At 37.6% G+C, this 23,246-nt stretch overlaps 1 protein-coding gene across 1 annotated transcript; it reads left to right on the forward strand.

The window, feature by feature from the left end:
• The first annotated feature begins 3,224 nt into the window (after positions 1-3,224).
• pygma (phosphorylase, glycogen, muscle A) lies at positions 3,225-19,478 on the forward strand. Its single transcript, XM_055043573.1, has 20 exons — positions 3,225-3,556; positions 8,394-8,495; positions 8,610-8,688; positions 8,781-8,884; positions 9,431-9,562; positions 9,655-9,766; positions 9,850-9,932; positions 12,654-12,797; positions 12,961-13,053; positions 14,004-14,150; positions 14,750-14,913; positions 15,483-15,597; positions 15,709-15,810; positions 16,942-17,089; positions 17,262-17,320; positions 17,403-17,544; positions 17,631-17,838; positions 18,293-18,427; positions 18,757-18,823; positions 18,963-19,478. The coding sequence occupies exons 1-20, from the start codon at positions 3,314-3,316 to the stop codon at positions 19,110-19,112; spliced, it is 2,529 nt and encodes an 842-aa protein (XP_054899548.1). The 5' UTR covers positions 3,225-3,313; the 3' UTR covers positions 19,113-19,478.
• Positions 19,479-23,246: the final 3,768 nt, after the last annotated feature.

Here is a 23,246-nt window from a genome sequence, read left to right on the forward strand (position 1 = left end):
GAAAATCTAAAAGATCTTATAGTTTAAGCTCTGTGGGAACAGCAACACATATAGAATAAACAGCAAAGTTATGGACACATAACACAGTGCTGTCTATGTATTATGCTAGACATAATACACTCTTCTTATGATTAAAAGATGAATGAATTAATACAATTTTCTTTATATATAAATAGAAGACACTTGAAAGAACATATGTACATTTATATTTATATTTTTTTATTGACATATTTTTTTGACTTTCTCTTGTACACATTTGTGACAAACATTTACCTCCAGCGTTACAGGCAGGAAGTAAAGAGGTCTGGTCATGTGACCTTTCACACTAGATACATGATATTGCTTAGAGTAGACACTCTATTATTTGATTTAAAAACTTAAATTAGTTTCTAAAAATCAAAGCAATTCTTTTACAGATTCCAGAAGTGAGAAAAAATGTCTGGCAATAATTGTTACCGATGGATTCTTAATTTAAAAAAAACTTTAATAAACAGAGATAACTGGTGTCATACATTACATTACATTATGCAGTTCAGCGCTAGGGAGCTTCTGTCCTGCAATCTTTCAAAGCCTCCCTTCTTCTACACACCTGAACCAAACGAATGACTCTTTACCAGGATTCTGCTGAGCTGAATGACCTGCTGATGAGGGAACTCGGCCATTTGATTCAGGTGTGAGGACTTGAGGACTGGTCTTGGGCATCTCTGTATTAGACTGTGAAATTTCACCCAAATTATCTGACATAAAACTTATAAAGTGCTGTGAAAAAGTATTTGCTTTCTTACAGATACCTTCTGTTTTTGGTTTGTTGTCACATTATAATAATTTTTCTTGATCATCAATAAAGTGAAGGGATTACTAAAGTAAATAAAATTTTCAAATGATAAAAAATCCTGAAGGATTGTCCAGCCATTAGTTAAGGAGCCTTAGGTGAAGTGCACTTAGAGGTTGCACAGCAGGAAATTGCTCTAAAGCAGGGGTGCACAAGTCCAGTTCTCAAGAGCTATCATCCTGCAACTTTTCGAAGCATCTTTCCTCCGACAGACTGGGATCAGCTCTAAACAGGCTTGGTAATGAGCCATTCATTTGATTCAGGTGTGTTGGAGCAGGAACGCATCTGAAAGTTGCAGGATGGTAGTTCTAGAGGACTGGACTGGAGCGGCCTGTTCTAAAATATATGAAAACAAACAAAACATGAAAATGTTGTCAGTTCTTAATACTCTCATTTCAAACATTCTCCGTTTACCTTCTGAACTTGAAATGACCTTGGCCCTAACATGATAATCGATATGTTGTACACCCTGTTGCTGCTTATATCCACAAAAGCTCCCTGCTAGCTGTACCAAGGTCACAGTTTTTTACTGTCGGGATGTTTGTTTCCATTATTAGAGCCCACATTTGATGGAGCTCTCTTTCCTGCTAAACTCACACACATTTCATCTCTTGAATCTAACCTTGAAACTTCCTATTTTGTAAAAGCATTTGACAAACTTGGATATTTTCTTGAAATTTTCTGTTACTGTGGAAACAATCTGTTTTATCTAACTTGAGTGAAAGAAACTGCTCTGCTCTGCAAATTATTCTGTGTTTTATTAGTATTGCAGAAATGGGAAAAGAGGAAAGAGCCTAGTTCAAGAAATTCATGATATTGCTGGAAACAGGTCTCCTAAGACTGTATAATTATTCATTTCTGTCTTCATTAGCCTGTGTACTCATTTAGCTTGGTTGTAAAATGCTCGACACACATTTTGACTGAACACCCAGTAGACATGTAAGAGCATAATTCGTTCATCATACTGGACAAATCAGGGGCATGCCAGCTTCAATCTCTGTCACTTGCTCTGCAGTTGTTCTCCTGTCCTGCGGGTCGTTTGGCATCCAGGAACATGATAGAAATGGCATTTCTGCACAAACTAAATTCAAAATATTGCTCAGATTCTAAAGATTCTGCAGCACTGCATCTCAGCCACCTGCGGCTTGATTTCTATTTAGCTTCTGTCTGAGTGGTGTAATGGTTGACAGCAGGATCTTTTTTTCTCTCTCTCTTTCTTGTTTGCATCTTGAGACAGACTGGAGAAATAGCTGCAGAGACATGGTAATTTTATTCCTCATACTTTTCCTGTCAACATTTATTCAAAGTGCTGAGCAATTCAACGCACTGCAAAGTGCAAAGTGGGATTCACTCTCCCAACCAGCTTTTATCCAATTTCAGTCCAGAGGTAGAACGTCTCTTTACGGGAAAAATTATAATCATGCAGCTCTGCGTCTCACTGAGACCAGCTGAGGAAACTACTGCTAATGCTGTCCGACTGATAGTAATATACTAGTTTTTTCTGCCGGCTCTTGCTGACATTAACAAGATACGCCTTTCAAATATCATGGCCTTTGGGACTGGGTCAGAGTAACTATTTATAGAAGGTCAAGACTTTATGATGGTGTACGCGCCAGAGTGATAACTGAGAATAGAGTGGGTCTTAGTTGCTTTGCTGCTGCTAATTTAGTGCCTAACGTTGCTCTGGGCTGCTGAACAGATGTGATTTACACACGTTGCATTGATCACTCACTACTTATATTACTATTGCATTGTGTAGTAACATAGTATAACATGACAAGGATGTGCAAGACCAAGCCTGTGCAGATATGAGACATTATTCATAGTGTGAATAGATTAAATTTCAGCTAAAGTGCCATTGATATGTTTTTCAAAAAACCTCTAAGACCAATTGATACCAAGATTATATTTGGGGTTGTCAATGTAAACGGGGCTGAATACAAATTCAAGTTTTACGTTTTAGATCTCTTCAACCTCTGAGAACTGTTAAATCATTTTCTTCAACTTTGAATGACATTGTATTTTGTATTGTTCTGTGGCAAAATATGTTGTCTTTTGGGACTGTAACTTGACAACTTGTAGAAGTCCTTATGTGAACGGATACTTCTGCATGGAACTGTATGTACTCACTGAATGCAACTTTTATAAAAATCTTCACTTTGTTTAGAATGATTATGCATCCTGTAAATAATGCTGTCATGTTATGGGGTGTTCTGCCTTTCTGTCAGGAAAACCTCATTGGTCCCAAACAGTCCCTCCTTGGTTATTCATGAGTCTGACAGTGATGTCTTCTGCCTCAGCATGCTCTCTCCTCCCCTTTACCCAATACAGAGAGGCCACTCCACCCTTCGCTTAATATTCATACCCGTGTCTATAAAATGCTCATCCTCATCCTGCGGTGTCGGCTGCTTCTCTAGTTGCGTCTCTGAGCTTTGCTTTTTGTTTACACCTCTACCCACCTCAGAGAGCTGAGCTGCCAACATGTCCAAGCCTCTGTCCGACCACGACAGGAAGAAACAGATTTCAGTGAGGGGTCTTGCCGGCGTCGAGAACGTCACAGATCTGAAGCAGAACTTCAACAGACATCTCCACTTCACGCTGGTGAAGGACAGGAATGTCGCCACCAAAAGGGATTACTACTTTGCTCTCGCCCACACGGTGCGAGACCACTTGGTGGGCAGGTGGATCAGAACCCAGCAGCACTACTATGAGAAAGATCCCAAAGTAAGTTATACTCAGTGCAGCACTAAATGTAAACCAATATGCTCATATTCCAATTTATTAAAAAAATATATATACATATACACAGTAAGAGTTCAAAAGCAAAGCCACTTCTCTAACTATTATTGGAAAAAGGGAGTGAAAGATTGTTTTTGTGAGATTAAATTAAAATGCCCAAACCTATATCATGAACAATGATCACAATCATTATATGCAAATATTTTGGATTTTAACATTATTATTTGACAGTGGTGTCACTGATGGGATCCAAAAAGGCAATGGCGTCCCCAAGAAAAAAGGCCACATCCACCAGTTTTTCTCTTCCTGATCAACTCTATTACATTAATTAAAGGAAGGATAGTGTAAGCTTCATTAAATGACAATTTATTTATTTGACCTTACGGTCAGGCAGTTTAACCTGGTTCCTGGTTTATCATGCTGCTACTCATTCCCAAGCATGATAAAAATATTGAAATTCTGGTTTAGCTTTTGGCTCTGGTGTGCCACCCTCAAAGTCTGCCCATCAGTTAATTAAAAAAACAAACAAAAAAAAACTTTGTCGAAGTTCTTGAATAGCATAATTTTCAAAAAGATATTAAGTGCTACAATTATCTGTACTAGGCTTTCGAAATTGTTTAATGCAAGGTCTAGATTGATGAAAGGTAGTCAGTATTGTACAATGAATGCTTTAAAAAAGGTGGGAAATCTTTAGTTGACTCCTATTATGTGTCCAGTGTCAAAGAAGGCAAAAGTCAAAAGGCAGCTTTGGGGCCCTACCTAACAAAGCAGGCTTTGATTACAAACACAAATTGCAGTGGAGTTGTACTTATTTTGCTAATTACTGGCCCTGTTTGGACCATTCCTATAAGAAAAGACTAAACGTGCATAATAAACATTATTCCTTACCAGCCTTGACTCATACCTAAAATATCACCATATCTTATATTGTATGAAAACACCAATTTGTAACAAAATGTCACAGTATTTGATTAAAATGAACAGTCAGGCCATACTTAGGCTCTAACAATTGTGTTAAGTCTAGAACCACTGAACACAGCACCAGCTGTGCTGTACAGTGATACAATGAGAACTGTCTGCTGTAATTTAAAACGCCCATATGCTATTTTGTGCACAGTAAAGATTTTAGATTATAGCGGCCTGAAAGTAGTGACGAACGAGTATTTTTTTAATATAAATATTACATAACTGAATTATAATAGTATGCTCGTTTATCATCAGTATTTTTGTGAAGTTTTTGGTTACTAACAGCCCAGCCAGGGTGTTGTGTGTTTAGCCAAAACAAAACATTGCCTTTAGATAGATAAATAAGAATAAAATATTATTGTATGACCAAATGCAGTAAGGAATTCAACTGTGTTGTACTGAAGGCAAATTATATGAACTCTTCCTTTGACCCCAGGATTGTAATACCAAGCACAGTTTTAAAATACTGATGCCAGTGTATGTCAGCCATGACATTTGGACTTCTTTGGGGTAGGGGTCTCTTAGCACTCTGCTGGTATGCCGCCATTGCTTATAGTCTGTTGAAACACTAAACTCACCCATGACCTTCTGTTCCTGTCCCATCTGACCACCAACACGTACTCCTCCTCTCTTAGGCTGTGTGAGTGTGTGAGATCCAAGGACATCCGAAGCCCGCTTGTTGTAATGCAGTTACATTAAAGCTTTATGCCAACAGCCGCTCAGTCATTAAGCAGCAGCTACAGCTGGGAACCTTAGAGGAACCATAAGGCTGTGGTTCACTTGAACAGAACAATAAAACTGCAAGCTGCAACACATTTGCACTTAGAAATGTCAGCCGGAATCATATGTAATTACAGGCGGAGGGTTGAGAAGGAGGGTAAAAGTAAGTTCCATCTCCTCTTACATTGTGTGATAACATGTTCTTTGGAGGTTCATTAATGAAACTACTGAACAAAAATGGAAGAGGGAACCTGCTTTTCAACAACACGTGCTGAGGCAATGCTTTCAAGAAAGATCCTGGTGGTTGTATGAAAATGTTTGCTCAGAGGTCAGTGGGCTACACTGGCACAGTCAGAAGTAGAGTGGAATGTTGGGGTTGAGCTCTGAACTGAAAGGTCAAAGGTGAATAACATACTGGTCTAACTGGAAAGCATAGGGAGGAAGGTCACCCAAGCTAAAATAAGGTCTGGACCTCCGTGATCCATTCTTTTAATACTGATTGCATTCTTGGAGAAAACCGGGTAATCAATAGAGTAAATTAAATAAAACCAGATAGGAACATGATGTCATATATAATTTAATGAATCCTCCACTCAAAATGGAGCCCCTGTCATTTCCTCTCACCATCGTTTTTAACATCTGTACCGTCTCTGTCTACCAGGACTTGAAATCCACAATTAAAGGTTATCAGGTTCTGGCTGACCTTTACAACGACCTCTACAGGAGCTATTTTTTACCTGGCCCAAAATGTTGGATGTTATGTAATACCCAAAGCAATCTGTTCCCCTAGTCACCCCCTCTCTCTCTCCCCACTCCTCTCTCTGGTCCGCCTCCTTCCCTCCTCTGCCTGTGTGTGCCCTTCCATGTCAGAGGAAAGGGGAAAAAAAACCCAACAACATCTAAATGGCAAAGGTTAAAAACTGTCTCAGGTGGCACATTTATAAGCGCTCCCAACCATAAAACTGAATCATAAAACCTGATTTTTTATTTTTTATTTTATTTAAGAAAGGTGTGGGCATTATTTTGACATTTGGCATATGGTTTCACAGGTTTATAGTTTCAGTGCCAAATAAAATGACTCTTAAAAGGGTGCAAACCCTGTTTAAAAGTGAGAGGTAAGAAAATTCAACTTTGATAAAGGATTTAAAAAACATTTTCCACAAATAATGTCAGTGACATAGATCCTGCACAGTTAAAGTGAAAACAACTTTATTAAAGGAAATATATAAAAATAAAGAGCAGCAATATTCTGCCTTTATTAGTATGCAAACCCTTGAGCTAATGTTTTGTTTGAGCTCCTTTGAAATCAGTTCCAGAATTGAGTTCACAGCTGTAATATTTCAAGGATCTTTGGGTTAACCTGAAATAAAGATAAGCTGCACAAGTAAGATTTTTTTATGTTATTCTTTCCCATTATTACAGTGCAGACAATGGTAAAAGAAAAAGAAAAAAAGCTTTTATATATATTTATACCTGTAGCTCTCTCTCTTTCTCTCTCTCTCTCTCTCTCTCTCTCTCTCTTTCTCTGTATATATATATATATATATATATATATATATATATATATATATATATATATATATATATATATATATATATATATATATATATATATATATATATATATATATATATATATATATATTTGTATATGTAATCATTTTACATCATTTTGCATTTGCATTTTACATATGCCAACAATGTTCTTCATTCTCCATGTGTCTCTAGACTAATACATGGGGTATTAAAATAATATTATTTCTTCAAATAGATAATCCAGGCCTGCCTAAAATCTCCTAAACCAGAGGTCTTCAGGTTCAAGCTTCACTGTCCGGTGCCCTGCAGGTTTTAGATGTGTTCACCTCCTCCATGCAGTCGAGTTCTCCAGGGTCCTACTAATGATCTCATTATTTGACTGAGGTGTGTTAAAGCAGAAACACATCAAAAGCTTGCAGGACACTGGGCCCAAAGGCCTTGATTTGAAGATCAATGTTAAAGCCTTCTAGGAGAATGTGTTAAGGCCTGATGAATTCAAGCATCACTGAGAGTTCAAGCATGCATAAGACACCCACAATAGAAACCTGGCAGTCGGTATCTTTTATAAAAATATGTTTGTTACATATTTGGTCAAAAGTCACTATGTCATGACTCTATAACATGAAACAAATAATCTGGGAAAAACAACAAGCTCCTCTCCTTCCTCCTTGTGGTCCATTCTTAGGCTATAACAATTGTGTTAAGTGTAGAACCACTGAACATCACTCTAGTGTATGTACTCGTCAAGATTGCCGGTTTACTGCAGCTGTGCTAATCGCAGAGAAACAACTTACTGTTTCAGAAAAAAATGTCTTCCGCCATCATTGTGGCCATGCTAACTAGCCTGTGCATTCACAGGAGGGAAAAGAAGAAAAGAAGCTGTAATGTAACAGAGATCGAGGAGGGTGTGAGCAGTGCGTACACGAGCTTGATTGACAGTACTAAAAACCTTCTCCTTGCTATGATTGGTTGTTTTTGACTGAGTGGTGTATTTCTACTGATGTCAGTAGGAACACAGGGAGAAGGTAGAGGAGCTCAATTTTTCACATTATCTGTCTGATTTTACACTATCACGATATTGTAGCAGTTGTAATAAATATACAACTTTTTTGTGCAAACATCATCCACTGCAGCTTTAATGAGAGGAAACAATTGTTTTTCTTTTTACCAAGTATTGCAATTACATAGACAACTTTGTCAAATTAGACAAAGAAAAAATGCTACTAATTTGAGATGTGAACCAAATAGTGAAATTTGACCTCAAGTTGCCCTAATAAAATATCAGTTTAAGTATCAGTCAATTCACTAATTTTATTAGTTATGTATTTTATTTCTGACATTACATGGTGAATTCTATTGATGGAGAATACATTGAAACAATGCTAGATTTTCTTCCTCTCATTTGCTTATAGCATGTAGACCTGACATTTTAACAATGAATGTGTGCACCTTTGAGAACCCCCACTGCCATCCATCCAGCAGGGAGGAGGTTTCACAGTTATGAGAGTGGCACAAATGAAACTTCTTAACGCCTTTTTATTCATTTGTTCAGTTTATTGAAGGTGACAGGATTTCGTCTTTCTTTGTGTCCAATCTGTAGCGTGTATACTACATTTCTCTGGAGTTCTACATGGGCCGCACGCTCCAAAACACCATGGTGAACCTCGCACTGGAGAACGCCTGTGATGAGGCCATGTACCAGGTGAGACAAAGAAGCTTAATTTAATCCTCTTATGAGAGTGAAATTCTGTTTCCAAAGAGTGCATAAAGGAGCAGCTTCCCCCAAATCCCCTCTTCTTCTGTCCATTCTGTGTAGTTGGGTTTGGACATGGAGGAGTTGGAGGACATAGAGGAAGATGCTGGCTTGGGTAACGGAGGCCTGGGTCGCCTTGCTGGTATGTCTTTTATTTTGTTGCACTTTGCATGAGATGAAAATTATCAGTCTTGTTTTCTATGAATACATTCTTACACACTTTCGTTTGTTTAGCCTGTTTCCTGGACTCCATGGCTTCATTGGGCCTGGCAGCATATGGATATGGCATTCGCTATGAATTTGGCATCTTTAACCAAAGAATCGTCAATGGATGGCAGGTACATGAAAAAAGTGAATGTTAATATTGAGTTTTGCAAAAATATTGTGTTCATTCCTCTTAACTGAACCCTGGGGGAAATGTGGAAGAAAATTCATAGTCATGGTGTCCATCAGGCTCTTTCTAACGATTTGCAAAATTGTTGAAAGAAAGCTAGAAAAAAATTTATTATATGCAATTTGGCACAAACCATCTGTGTAAAATGTTTAAGAAGAGGTTCTGGGCAGATGAGATGAAAAAGTGACTTTTAAACAGATTTGCAGCTCACCCTGTACCTTGTCATCAATAAAACATGGTACTGTTTAACACTTGGTATAATATTAATGTCTAATTTCTTGCTACCGTATCTCATACAATCATAATAAACACGCAAAACTTTAATGTTGAAACACTGGATGATATCAAAAATTTAAGGGGTAGGACTAATTTTACAAAGCACCGCAATTAGCAATAATTCTTTTTTTTTTTTTTTTACCATAAATCACCTGGAAAATAAATTTTTGTCTGTGATCTTACTCATGCGTTTGTCCTGTCTGTCACTTATTAGGTAGAGGAGGCCGATGACTGGCTGCGTTATGGCAACCCTTGGGAGAAGGCTCGACCGGAGTACATGCGTCCAGTTCATTTCTATGGCAGAACTGAGCATCAGCCCGACGGTGTGAAGTGGGTGGACACCCAGGTGAAAATATAATCTGAAGTAACAAAGATTAAATCTTGTTCAGATGGGACACTACTGACATACAATACTTGTGTCCCTTCATGCACTGATAGGTTGTGTTGGCTCTGCCATATGACACGCCTGTACCTGGCTACAGAAACAACGTTGTGAACACCATGAGGCTGTGGTCTGCGAAGGCTCCCTGCGAGTTTAACCTCAAAGACTGTACGTGTTTGACTTTAGTAAGATCTCACTTATTCCAGATCTTACTTAAACCAATAAGTTTGTGTATTATTTTCTCTTCATAGTCAATGTTGGTGGCTACATTCAGGCTGTTTTGGACAGGAACTTGGCTGAGAACATCTCCCGTGTGCTTTACCCCAACGATAATGTAAGAAAAACTATATTACCTTCGAATCCACAAGAACTGGAGCCACTGACCCAACATTTAGGACACTCTGTGTGTTTTTCTAACACATTTGTAAATATAGACATTTAATACCATTCAGGTATTAAATGTCTATGAAAATAGGATTTTCATAGAAAAAACCATTTTTTTCCCACTTAAAATGGTGAGAAATAAAGATGTTAAAGGAAGTTATTGCTGTATAAACCCCAGACATTAAGTCTGTTGTGGCTCTAACTGTTGAAGAGGGAGGGAAACCTTAAGAGCTGCCTGAAACCTTCAAAAAGAAGATTGTAAAACCTTTTGTGTCTGGTAAGGGATTTTAGAAAGTCTCTAAAGAGTCTGAAATTATTCTTTCCACTGGACTGAAAGTAGTCTACACAATGGTAACTTTCAACAGGAAACACGTGAAGGTCTGGCCCTCCAAGAAAGCTCGTCCAGTCCCCCATAACCTTTTCTCACCGAACCTACAACAGGCCCTTATTAATATTTAAGTGCATGTCTGTACAGTCAGAAAGAGACTGTACAAGTTTACATTTCAAAGAGGAGATTCTGCTCTCAAAGAACAAAAAAGAAAACTGAAGATGAGGGCCAGATTGAAGTTTGCCGCAGAAAATGTAAAGAAAATATTTCAATAGATGAGTCTGACATTTAAATTGTTGGACACTAAGAGAGGGGACCAGTTTGGGATAAAAAAATAAAACATTTCCAGCATAAAACCTCACCTCATCATGTGGTAAGCATGGCTAATGTTATGACTTCCTGATGGCAGGGTTTCAGAAAGAGCATAACATAGTTTGTTATGTTGTGCTATAAAATGCCTGGAGAATACATAATACTGTTCATTTAATTAATAACATGATTTTCATTTTGGTGTTTGTTTACATGGAATCAAATCATGGAAAACAGGTTAGTCTTCTGATTTTTCACTGCACAGTATAGTTGATGAGAGGATAAGAAAGTGTGGCTGTTGCGTGAATAATTTGGAGACTGGAGCCACCTGACATAAGAATGTATGTGTTTTGTCTTCAGTTCAATCACAGTCCCCTGTCCAAGGAGTTTTCTGGTGTCTTTTAGATCTGACTTAAGGGCTGACCTCTGCTTTCTGAAAGCCCAAGCATAAGGATTTACTCCAGGAGACAGACGTCTGTTTTGAGCTATAAATCAGGAAGAGCTTAGTAATTTATGTCTGAGCAGACGTTGGAATGGTCAGCCGCTGCAGCTGTGAAATCACAAATGTTTAGTGAACTGAAACAGAGCTTTTTGCAGCACAATATACACTGTGTTCAAAATTATTATGCAAATTGGATTTAAGTCTCATAAAGATAACATTTTTTGTTGTGCTATTAAATTTATAGATGGTCTTGTGTGTCAAATGTTTTGATTGAAATAGTTTTGATTTTTGTACATGTGACCACGTAATGCTGCACATTCAAAGAATGGCCATTTGCAATTCTTTATAATCCATTAAATGTTTAGAAAATCTGCTGTGCATAATAATTCAGAACAATGGATTTTGAGTTTTTTATTTAAAAAAAAATATTGTTCTCACAGGAAGCTTTGTTCAGTAAAATTTGGTTTATATTGTAATAGTTCATGACTTGAAAATTATACTGACCATCATTTGCATTGACAGTGTACTTTTTGGATTAATATGTAACAATATTTGTTCATATGTATTATCAGGATATCTTTTTACTTTTAAAATACCTGTCAGTTGTTGAAAACCAATTGAAACTGAGGCAGTGGTTTACCTTCCATCAGAACAACGTAGACATTCGGACAAACCTACAGTGAAAAGATTTAGATTGAATCTGACTGAGCTGGAGATATTTTGAAATCAAGTTTGGCTAAAAAAAGTCTGTGTGTAGATGTGCAAAACTGGAAGATATACACATCAAAAGATATGCAGCTTTTACTGTGACAACATCTCGTTCTACAAAGTATTTACTTGATGGGATAGATGTGTGTGTGTGTGTGTGTGTGTGTGTGTGTGTGTGTGGGTGGTGTGTGTGTGTGTGTGTGTGGGGGTGTGTGTGTGTGTGTGTGTATGTGTGTTTTTGTATATGGGGAAGGATAGAGAATATAAATGCATGCCACACTTTTTTATTTTTAATATAAACAAAACATTGACAGCTTTTAAAACATCAAAGCTTATGGTGGTGAATTATTGTTTGTGACTCAAGGAACACTATTCCAGACACAAGCTGCTGATATCAGCTTTCTTTGTTTAGCCTGGCTTTGTGGCAACATTCATTGACACTCAGAAACTGAGTGAGGTACTACTTTATTTAGAGTAGAGGCACTGCTCTTCTGCATTGAAAGGAGTCGGCAGAGATATTTATGGATATCTGACCTTCTGAGCATATTAAACATTTATTCTGTAGGCACTATATTTTACTTATGACCTGTGAACGTATTGGGACTCACTAGAATGGACTAGTGGAGAAGGATGTCTGGGTGAAGCCATGAATGGATTTGAAACCATCTACTGAACTGTAAAAAAAATAACTCACACTGATGTATATCTACAAGAGATAAGAGCACAACAGCAGCAACAAAACTTGTGCAAATACCTAATTTCTTTTTAGTCAAGGCCTTAATTATAATTATGTTAAAAAAAAACATGTTTTGAATGAAAGTACCCATTTAATGAAAAAAAAATTGAAATTTGACTTCAGAACAAAACGAGGTCTTTGTGTCCAGTTCTTTGAAGGGAAGGAGCTCCGACTGAAGCAGGAATACTTTGTGGTATCTGCCACTCTGCAAGACATCATCCGCCGCTTCAAGGTCTCAAAGTTTGGCTCCAGGGAGGTCGCTCGCACAGACTTCAGCAAACTGCCTGACAAGGTACAGCATGAAAGACTTTCTATCAGTGTGTTGAGCAGATATTGTAGTTGTTTATTGATCATTTTAAGTATAAGTTGGCATGAACAGCACCGACAGTGGTTTTTATGTTTGTTACTGGCATTCTGTGAATGTTCTACATTGACTAAATGTTCTGCACATGCAGGTTGCAATCCAGCTGAATGACACCCACCCTGCTATGGCTATTCCGGAGTTGATGAGGGTTCTTGTTGATAATGAAAAACTCTCTTGGGAATCGGTAAATGTCCCATTTTCTTTATCTATTATGGGATAGATGTGTGTGTGTGTGTGTGTGTACAAATATACTGCTCAAAAAAATAAAGGGAACAAACTTCTGTGAAATCAAACTGTCCACTTAGAAAGCAACACTGATTGACAATCAATATCACCTGCTGTTGTGCAAATGGAATAGACAACAGGTGGAAATTATTTTCATATTTATTTCATTCATTCAGCTCTAGGAAGTTTTATTTGAGTGTTCCCTTTATTTTTTTGAGCAGTGTATATCTTAACAGAGTAGTAAATCAATGAAAAGGTAAATTCTTCAATTCATCAGACTGGAAATAATAGATTACAAACACAGTAATGTGTGTCTGTTTGTGTTGGTAATGGCTGACAAAGAGAGTGAGACATAAAAGTTTATTGCTAAAGAAGCAGTGGGCTTTTCAATTGAAAATTGAGTGAAAGGAAAACTGTGGCACAAAAAATGTATCAACTTTAGGGATGATCGCAACTTTGACAGAGAATGGAAAAATGTAAATCTCATTGAAGAATTTGAAGGATATTTACAAAATGTGAATTGAGACTGGAATCAGTTCCTCATAATTTAAAATAACTTTGAATGTGTTTTTTCCGGTCAACATTTTTGTGTTAAAAATGCTTTTTTTGTTAGTTCTAATATTTAAAAGTCTACAAAGCAGAATTTTGGGGTTTTATTTACTTTGAATCTTAATAATTAAAAAAGCAGGGAAACATGTTTGAAACACATCCCTTTGTGAAACACATATATTTATCTAAAATGTTAGTTTAACTCTTTTAAATCGAATTACTAAAACAATGTATAATTTTGGTTACATTGTAAATGATTGGGAAAACTCTGTATCATCATATCATTCAAGAAACTACGATTTTATCGATATTAGACAAAACAAAGATGTTTAACTATTGCTTCCTGTGGCTGATGTTCAGGCCTGGGACATTTGTGTTAGGACCTGTGCCTACACCAACCACACAGTCCTTCCTGAAGCTCTGGAGCGCTGGCCAGTAGACTTGTTTTCCCATCTGCTGCCCCGTCACCTGGAAATTATCTATGAGATCAACCGACGCCACCTGGAGGTTGGTGCTGCAAACTGCAACATCTACACAGACAGCAGTGTGTTGCATCCAATCCCTATTTCAGGGTGAAATAAGACTATTGCTTAATCTTTACAGAGTATAGTCAGCACAGTTGAAAATATAATGATGAAGTAATTAAATTATATCTAATCTCTTACATTAAAAATGAACAAGATTAGAAAACAATTAAATGAGAATATATTAACACACAATGTGCAGCAGTGACTTTCTGTGTCAAAAAGGTTGGTTTAAAGATGAATATCTTCTAGAATGTGAAAGCCCAAAAAGGGTGAAAAAAATAGATGTATCTTGAGTTTTATTTTCAACATCTGTCAGGAAAAACTCCCACATCTCCTCTGAAACGAGACAAAAATATTTCTGACATGAAGTGGTGGGCAGAGCTGCACAATAAAAAAGAGAAAGCTTTCATATGAAAGCTTTCATCTACTGTCACACTGATGGAAATGGTCATGATGCTGCTAACTTGTATTTTATATGTATGGCGTGACCTTTTGTGTAGAAAGACCAGCTTTGATGTAACAAGCAAAAGATGTGTTTTTAATTCTTTCTAAAATCAGGAATTTCTTTTGATTTTGCAGAAAGTTGCTGCTGCATTTCCAGGAGATGTTGATCGTCTTCGTCGGATGTCGCTGATTGAGGAAGGAGGGCAGAAGAGGATTAACATGGCCCATTTGTGCATAGTTGGTTCTCACGCTGTCAATGGTGTGGCCAGAATCCACTCTGATATCCTGAAAGCTACCATGTAAGTAGCCAAAATTTTTTTACTAGTAATTAAATTATAACTACAGTCCCTAGAAAAAGCATATATTCCTATTTTACTTACTTTCTCATTTAATCATATCAGAGCAATCAACAATGTTTTATATTTTGGGATTTTTTTTGATGCAGCAACATAAAGAAGGATGTAATCTTGGAAGTAGAAAAAGACACAAGCAGGGTGGTCAGTTTTGTTTATCTTCATTTGTTTCACTTCATTCACACCATCTCCTCATGAAGCATGATGGTGGCAGCTATTTAGATTTGATGCAATGAATAGAGGTAAATATGGGACGATATTTTAAGACTGCATTTCAGATGAATTTTAGTCACTACCAAAAAAAAAATAAAGATTGCTGAGATACAACAGAATGATTTAAAAAAATCAAATAAACAAATGGGCCCCTGACTGATCTGACAAATCTGTTTTGTAAATAATGAAAGAGAACCTTCAAGCTGTCCTAAATGCTGAATTAAGGACTTCTATAATATAATTACATAATGAATGGCAAGCAGCTGTGTGCAGATATATCTAAAGTTTTCTTTTCCCACCAGCTTTAAGGATTTCTATGAAATGGAGCCACACAAGTTCCAAAACAAGACCAATGGCATCACCCCTCGCCGCTGGCTGGTCATGTGCAACCCTGGGCTGGCAGAGATCATTGCTGAGGTCAGCTGCGCTCAGATGACATTAACAAAACCAAGCTTATATTTAGGTCATCTGGCAGAGCAAACCTCCTCACAGTATGGGCTGACTTGGTGTTGTTTTGTTGCTCATCAGAGAATTGGGGAGGACTTCATTCGTGATCTGGACCAGCTGCAGAGTCTCCGGGATTTTGTGAATGATGAGGCATTTATTCGGGATGTTGCCAAAGTGAAACAGGTGAATAATGAACATTTAACTGAGTTTGTGATTCCTCAACTGCTCACTAACCCAGCAAAAATAAAATTGAAAAAGCAAATACTTCCCTTACCTTGATAATGTTACTATATCCTCTAACCATTTGCACATTTTGTCCCAGTGGTTTGTTGATTTCACTAATATGAATCTGATAAATGTGTTATTGATTTGTTTTCAGTGTTTTTGACTCAATGCTTTCTGTATACTCCTTTTGATGCAGTTATAGTTGCTGCTCTTTGAGGAATCTCTCTTCTGGGTTTTCACCTCTTGAGAATGCAGTTGTTGCCCATTAGCTCAATCTCAGTCAGATTAGATGCAAAGCATGTCTGAACATCAATGTTCAGTTCTTGCCACAGCTAGATTTTGGTCTGGATTTTGAATATTCTAACTTCAGAATATACTTTGGTCTAAACCGTTCCATTGTTCTGCTTTCTCACATCGTTTTTCCCCAGGATTGATTTGTATCACCCATCTTTCTATAAACTGTGGTCAGCTTCCCTGTCTTGAAGGTCACAGCAACAATGGATGTCTTCTCTCTTCTGTCAAAGATATTTGTGTGGTGCACAAGTAATTGATGTCATTTTGCTCCTCCAGTAATACCATGGATCTTTTAGTTTGTTTATCACATAAAATCCCAATAAAAGTATTTAAAGCTTGTGGTTGGATTATGACAACATATAAAAAATGTTTGTGTTGTCACACGCTGTTAACACCAAAATTATGTCCTTCACACATAGAAACAGCTACTGGCTTTTCAAGTACAAATATAATTCTCAGGCATTCCCAAGCTCCATCTGGATATCTCTCCTCTATACATCACAGGCGTGTCCCAGTTTCATTACTTCTAACTCTCTGTGTAATTAAAAAGCAATTATAATGAATACATCCTTGGCCCCCAGCCCACCCAGGCCATGACAGCCAGCAATCAGCGTAGAAAGGTGACATGACATTTTATGAGTTTTCATTGGCATTTTTCCCGCGTTTGTGTTCCACGTATTGTTTGTCTCCGGTAATTGCTTTAACCGCATTTGCATAATGAATCTGTTTACAGTGGCAGACACTGAAGTACCTTTTTTTCCCTTATAAACAAAAACAAATGCTTTGATCCTGTAGGAGAACAAGCTGAAGTTTGCCGTGCACTTGGAGGAGCACTACAAGGTGAAGATCAATCCCAACTCCATGTTTGACGTCCAAGTGAAGAGAATCCACGAATACAAGAGACAGCTGCTCAACTGTCTCCACATCATCACTTACTACAACCGTAAGTATTCATTTAGCTGCCTCGAGCTCCACATCTACTTTATTATGCTACTTTATTATGTTGAGGCCCTTTAGCTCTTTGTATTTTTTCTGTGACAACTTCTGAGATTTCTGTTTTTTTTTTTTTTTGTAGTTTTAGGTTGTTAAGTTACTTTTGTTGCTATTCCTACCAGGCATTAAGAGAGAGCCAAACAAGCAGTGGACTCCAAGAACAGTCATGATTGGAGGAAAGGTTTGTAGTAAAATAATAATAATAATAATAAATTACACTTTGACAATATATGTCACTAGATCTAACTGAACTCATCTTGCAGGCTGCTCCTGGATACCACACAGCCAAGATGATCATTCGTCTGATCACAGCAATTGGCGAGGTCGTCAACCACGATCCTGTCGTTGGAGATCGCCTGAAGGTAATCTTTTTGGAGAACTACAGAGTCACACTGGCAGAAAAAGGTAAGAACCCACTCTATGCTGAGAGCAAAAGACTAATATGAAGCGCTTACTGCAAAGATCAACATCCTTCTTTTGCCATCTTGCAGCTATACCAGCATCAGACTTGTCAGAGCAGATCTCCACAGCCGGCACTGAGGCCTCCGGAACCGGCAACATGAAGTTCATGCTCAACGGAGCCCTGACCATTGGCACCATGGATGGAGCTAACGTTGAGATGGCGGAGGAAGCTGGGGAAGGCAATCTTTTCATCTTTGGCATGAGAGTAGATGACGTTGACGCACTCGACAAGAAAGGGTAAGGAGTGAACCACACCTTCCGTCTACCATGTGCAATCAAGAGGACAGGGAAATCTTTTACTTGGATATGTTAGGATTCCTTATAGGAAGACTTAGACACTACAGAGAGGTTTATTCTTTTCTTTTTACTTGTGCCATTGGAGTATCATTATCAGATCCATTTGGGGAAATACCTCAGAGAGAGGCCAACTGTCAAGACCTTTTAAAATCACCGCAGTGAGCTCCACAAGCTCTGACAGTCCAGCTGCTCTGAGCTGTTTCACTGGTTTTAATAATAATCTTTTCCTTTTCCTTTGCTCAAAGACTGTTTTTTTTTTTTTTGTACATTAAAAGGAGTGACTGTAAAGAACACAGAGCTGTTTTGTAGTTGTACCGATGAAAGGGCTTGTTACCACAGTGATAAGCTTGTGCTTTAGTCAATGATTTTCATTTTTATTTTTCATCCTGCTTAGATACCATGCTGAGGAGTATTACAACCGGCTGCCAGAGCTGAAACAGGCCATTGACCAGATCGCCAGTGGCTTCTTCAGCCCAAAGCAGCCAGACCTGTTTAAGGAAATCGTCAACATGCTGATGCATCACGACAGGTACAAACAACCTAGTATTTGTGTATATTTAAATATATAGATATTTATGTACATATTTATGTGTGCAGAAAGTCCTAGTCAACTCTAGTCCACATCATTGACAAACAGGCTTCCTGGTTGTGCAGGTGGTAGAACACATTGGACCAGGCCTTGATGAATTTTTATTGTTTGTCAGGTCTGACAGTCTAAGCATTTTAAAGAAAAAATTTTAATAAAAGTTGGCATTGAATCTAGGAATTTGGAATCAGACATCAATATGTCAGATCTCTGTAACCTTACCTTTGTATTGTCTATGTTTCATTCATTAAGTTTTCATGTTTTCTTCTCAGGTTCAAGGTCTTTGCTGACTATGAAGACTATATTAAATGCCAGGAGAAAGTCAATGCTTTGTACAAGGTATAAATTAAAAATAAATTAATATTTCTGACTGTCCTGCTGATGATTAGTCCTGTTAGTGTACTGTTAGTGTAGTCATAATAGAGGGAAACAAAATGACTGCTTCTGTTGCTTACTTGTTATTTTCATCTTATCACAGAACCCTAAGGAATGGACCAAGAAGGTGATTTACAACATTGCTGGATGTGGCAAGTTCTCCAGTGATCGCACCATTGCCCAGTACGCACGCGAGATCTGGGGCATGGAGCCCACGCTTGAGAAACTGCCTGCCCCTGATGATAAGCAATAAACTCTCCTTATGACAGCCAACACACACACACAGTTTCTCACCTAGGCTCTGGCACCTGCTGAACCAGTTTTGTTGGCTCTGTAATGTCAGGCAAGAAGCCCCCATAAGCTTGCATCCATGGCACATTCAAACCTCAGAAAGTTTACATTTCTCCATTATGACTAATCCAGGTAACATGCTGGCGAAGAAAAACTGTTGCAGTTTCTTTGGAGATGTAGGAGTTGATATGTATCTGATGTAAAGTGGGTTGAAAGAGCTTTGTGGTGGGCTTTGTACATTTTTTTTGGTGATTTTTTTTATTATTATTAAAAAGTTTCTGTTATATATCCATTCAGATTCATTCTAAATAAAATTTGTTTTAACAACTTTCCTTTCTGAGACTTTACTTACCTAAAACGCTATTGTTGGGCCTTATGGACTTCATCATGGACTTTAGACATTATTTTCCACCTTAAATGCTATTTTTGATATATATTTTGGGATTTTTATACATTTGTTTTAGAAAAGTAATTACAGAGAAAATGTCTATCATGTGATGAGTAGCATTATTTTCTGTATTTCTATGCAAATCTGACAAATAAATAGAAGTACTATGCTTTTTCTTATTTTTTTAATTCGCCGAAATTGTTGGATAAAAAGGTTGACGCTGCGCTTCATTAGGAAAACGTGTTGGGGTAGTTGCAATGTGTACCTTGGCCACTAGATGTCACCATACTCTCTTTACTGCTTCTTTAATCCCTTGTTTTATAATGTCAATCTTATTACCAGTAAAAAAAAATGATTTTCCTTTTTTCACACTTAACATTTTCACATATATATATATATATATATATATATATATATATAATATATATAATATATATATATATATAATATATATATATATAGTTATGATTTCCTAAATAAATAAGAAATGATGTCTTTAATATCCTTTAATAATGAAAACACATCTATATATTGCTCTACATTAAAAAAGTGGGTGTGTGCTTGAATTTCTTTACTTTGTGCCATGACCTTTCTTTATGATATTTTCTCATACATAATGATAACTGATGGTTTCCATTTATGTGGCTTCTTGATTCTACATGTCTAGCAGTAATCAGACCTTTATATAATGGTGATCCTGCACTTAGCTTTGAAAAAATAGCATGTGAATTTAAAATTAAATGACTATTAGCGTCAGTCTCTTTACATATGCTCTTCAACATGTCAGTGATAAGTGCATGTAAACACCTCAACTATCTTTTCCACATTTCAGAAAATAAAGAGAGGGTTTCACCATGCAAAGTGCAGGGGAGGTGGGTGGGCTGAAGGTAACAAAGCAGCCAGTGGGAGCTCATGAACTTAAGAGTTAGAGACTTTGGAGCTTAAATGGTCCACCCAAATCATTAGTATTTATTTGCCTGATATATTCTGCAGATTGTGAGAAAGATCATGTATTAAGTAAGGTCAGGATGAGCTTTCTACCTGAACAAACTTGCTGGTGTCATCTAAATTAATTTATGTTTGGTCAAGGAAAGATAACTTTTTACTTATACAGCCATGTCGTCTGAATTGCTTTTGTTGCCTAAAAATTAAATCCTCATTTGAAAGCTGCTTTCAGTGCTTCCTTTCATAACATTTGGTTAATGATTTGAAGCATTCACTCTTGCGCAAAAGCAAAGTAAGGGGGTCAATTATTTTTCCACAGAACTGCAGACTTTACATTTTAAAAGGCACATCCCTTCATTAATGTTAATGGATATGACAAGTATTTCCATAAAGGTATCACAAAATGCACTCGTTGATGCCCTATTTTAACCATGTCAGCTGCTGTGAAAATAAATATTGTACCTGCCAAAACAGTCAAGTTGTGAAAAAGTCCAGGATTGATTGTTTTGGACATAAGTCCAACATCCAACATGGCATGGCATTGCAAAATAAATGAATAAAAGGACAATCTGTGCCACAGTTAAATAGAGCAGCACAAAAACAGGGATACGGGTGTCTGATAAGGCTGTTGCCCCACAGCAAACCTCTGTGTCAACATTAGCACGAGACCCAGTTTACAAGGAGACAGGACTTTGGCACTTTTGCTTGTGAGGGCAGCACTCCAGCGGAAGAATGAAGCCAGAAGCAGTTAATCTTAATGCGAGCTGTTATCACAGGCTCTTCCCGATAACATTTGCTCCAGCGCAACGGATATACTCATAAAGTTTAATAAAAAAAACACAAGTCACAGCATCAGCATAAAAAAGAACCTCTGCTACAATAAACCGGCTCCTCTGTCCAGTCAGATAGGATGTGTGACCTGTTAGAGCAGTTATTGAATTTTTATTTTTTTTTAAGTTTGATAATGAGGTCATGACCTGGACTACAAACTGAGTGTTGAATTTAAATAGCCCTAATTTGTCACCATGTTCAGAACAACATTTAGATTTAGAAAATAACTCCTTTCTTTGCAATCCTAACTAGAAGTCTTTTTTCTGCTAGCACATTATATCATGCTCAGATCTGTTAACTTATACTCAAATAAAGTCCAGTGTACTCTGTTATCTTATAAAGTTACCTTATCGCTAACACAGAACAGAGCAGAAGAGCAACACTAAACATGCAGCAAGAGCAACAATAGACTGGTTTTATAAAGACTAGTCCTACAACCAACTGAGATTCACTGTTGATAGACACTTTCCATTCAATTTGACGAAATCTGAACTATTTCAATGTCTTGATATTTAAAATCACAGGCTGTATATTGGGAAACATTTCCAGCTGTGAGTTAAGCAAACAGCATGAAGAATACAAAAGGATCCTACACTTTCACTATCTTTATCTGATAATAAATACATGGAAGTTTTAGATTGCACTGTGTCAACAGGTGAAAAGGTTTAAAAGGTTGGAAACACATGGCAGTGTGCTCTAAATTAAAAATTGTACAAGTAATTGAAAAACAGCTAATAAATAAAATATGTGGGTTCAAAATGTGTCATGAAAAAAAAACTTATCCAAGCTGTTTAAAACCCCTGTATGCTACAGTTAGGGCCAGAAATATTTGGACAGTAACACAATATTTGTGAGTTGGGCTCTGCATGCCACCGCATTGGATTTGAAATGAAACCTCTACAACAGAATTCAAGTGCAGATTGTAACGTTTAATTTAAAGGGTTGAACAAAAATATGTGATAGAAAATGTAGGAATTGTACACATTTGTTTACAAACACTCCACATTTTAGGAGCTCAAAAGTAATTGGACATATAAACATAACCCAAACAAAAAAGTTTTTTCTCAATATTTTGTTGCGAATCCTTTGGAGGCAATCACTGCCTTAAGTCTGGAACCCATGGACATCACCAAACGCTGGGTTTCCTCCTTCTTAATGCTTTGCCAGGCCTTTACAGCCGCAGCCTTCAGGTCTTGCTTGTTAGTGGGTCTTTCCGTCTGAAGTCTGGATTTGAGCAAGTGAAATGCATGCTCAATTGGGTTAAGATCTGGTGATTGACTTGGCCATTGCAGAATATTCCACCTTTTTGCTCTCATGAACTCCTGGGTAGCTTTGGCTGTATGCTTGGGGTCATTATCCATCTGTACTGTGAAGCGCCGTCCGATCAACTTTGCAGCATTTGGCTGAATCTGGGCTGACAGTATATCCTGGTACACTTCAGAATTCATCCGGCTACTCTTGTCTGCTGTTATGTCATCAATAAACACAAGTGACCCAGTGCCATTGAAAGCCATGCATGCCCATGCCATCACGTTGCCTCCACCATGTTTTACAGAGGATGTGGTGTCCCTTGGATCATGTGCCGTTCCCTTTCTTCTCCAAACTTTTTTCTTCCCATCATTCTGGTACAGGTTGATCTTTGTCTCATCTGTCCATAGAATACTTTTCCAGAACTGGGCTGGCTTCTTGAGGTGTTTTTGGGCAAATTTAACTCTGGCCTGTCTATTTTTGGAATTGATGAATGGTTTGCATCTACATGTGAACCCTTTGTATTTGCTTTCATGGAGTCTTCTCTTTACTGTTGACTTAGAGACAGATACACCTACTTCCCTGAGAGTGTTCTGGACCTCAGTTGATGTTGTGAACGGGTTCTTCTTCACCAAAGAAAGTATGCGGCGATCATCCACCACTGTTGTCTTCCGTGGACGCCCA

Source organism: Poeciliopsis prolifica, unplaced genomic scaffold (assembly GCF_027474105.1).
Source record: "Poeciliopsis prolifica strain line A6 unplaced genomic scaffold, Auburn_PproV2 SCAFFOLD019, whole genome shotgun sequence".
Classification (NCBI taxonomy): Eukaryota; Metazoa; Chordata; class Actinopteri; order Cyprinodontiformes; family Poeciliidae; genus Poeciliopsis; species Poeciliopsis prolifica.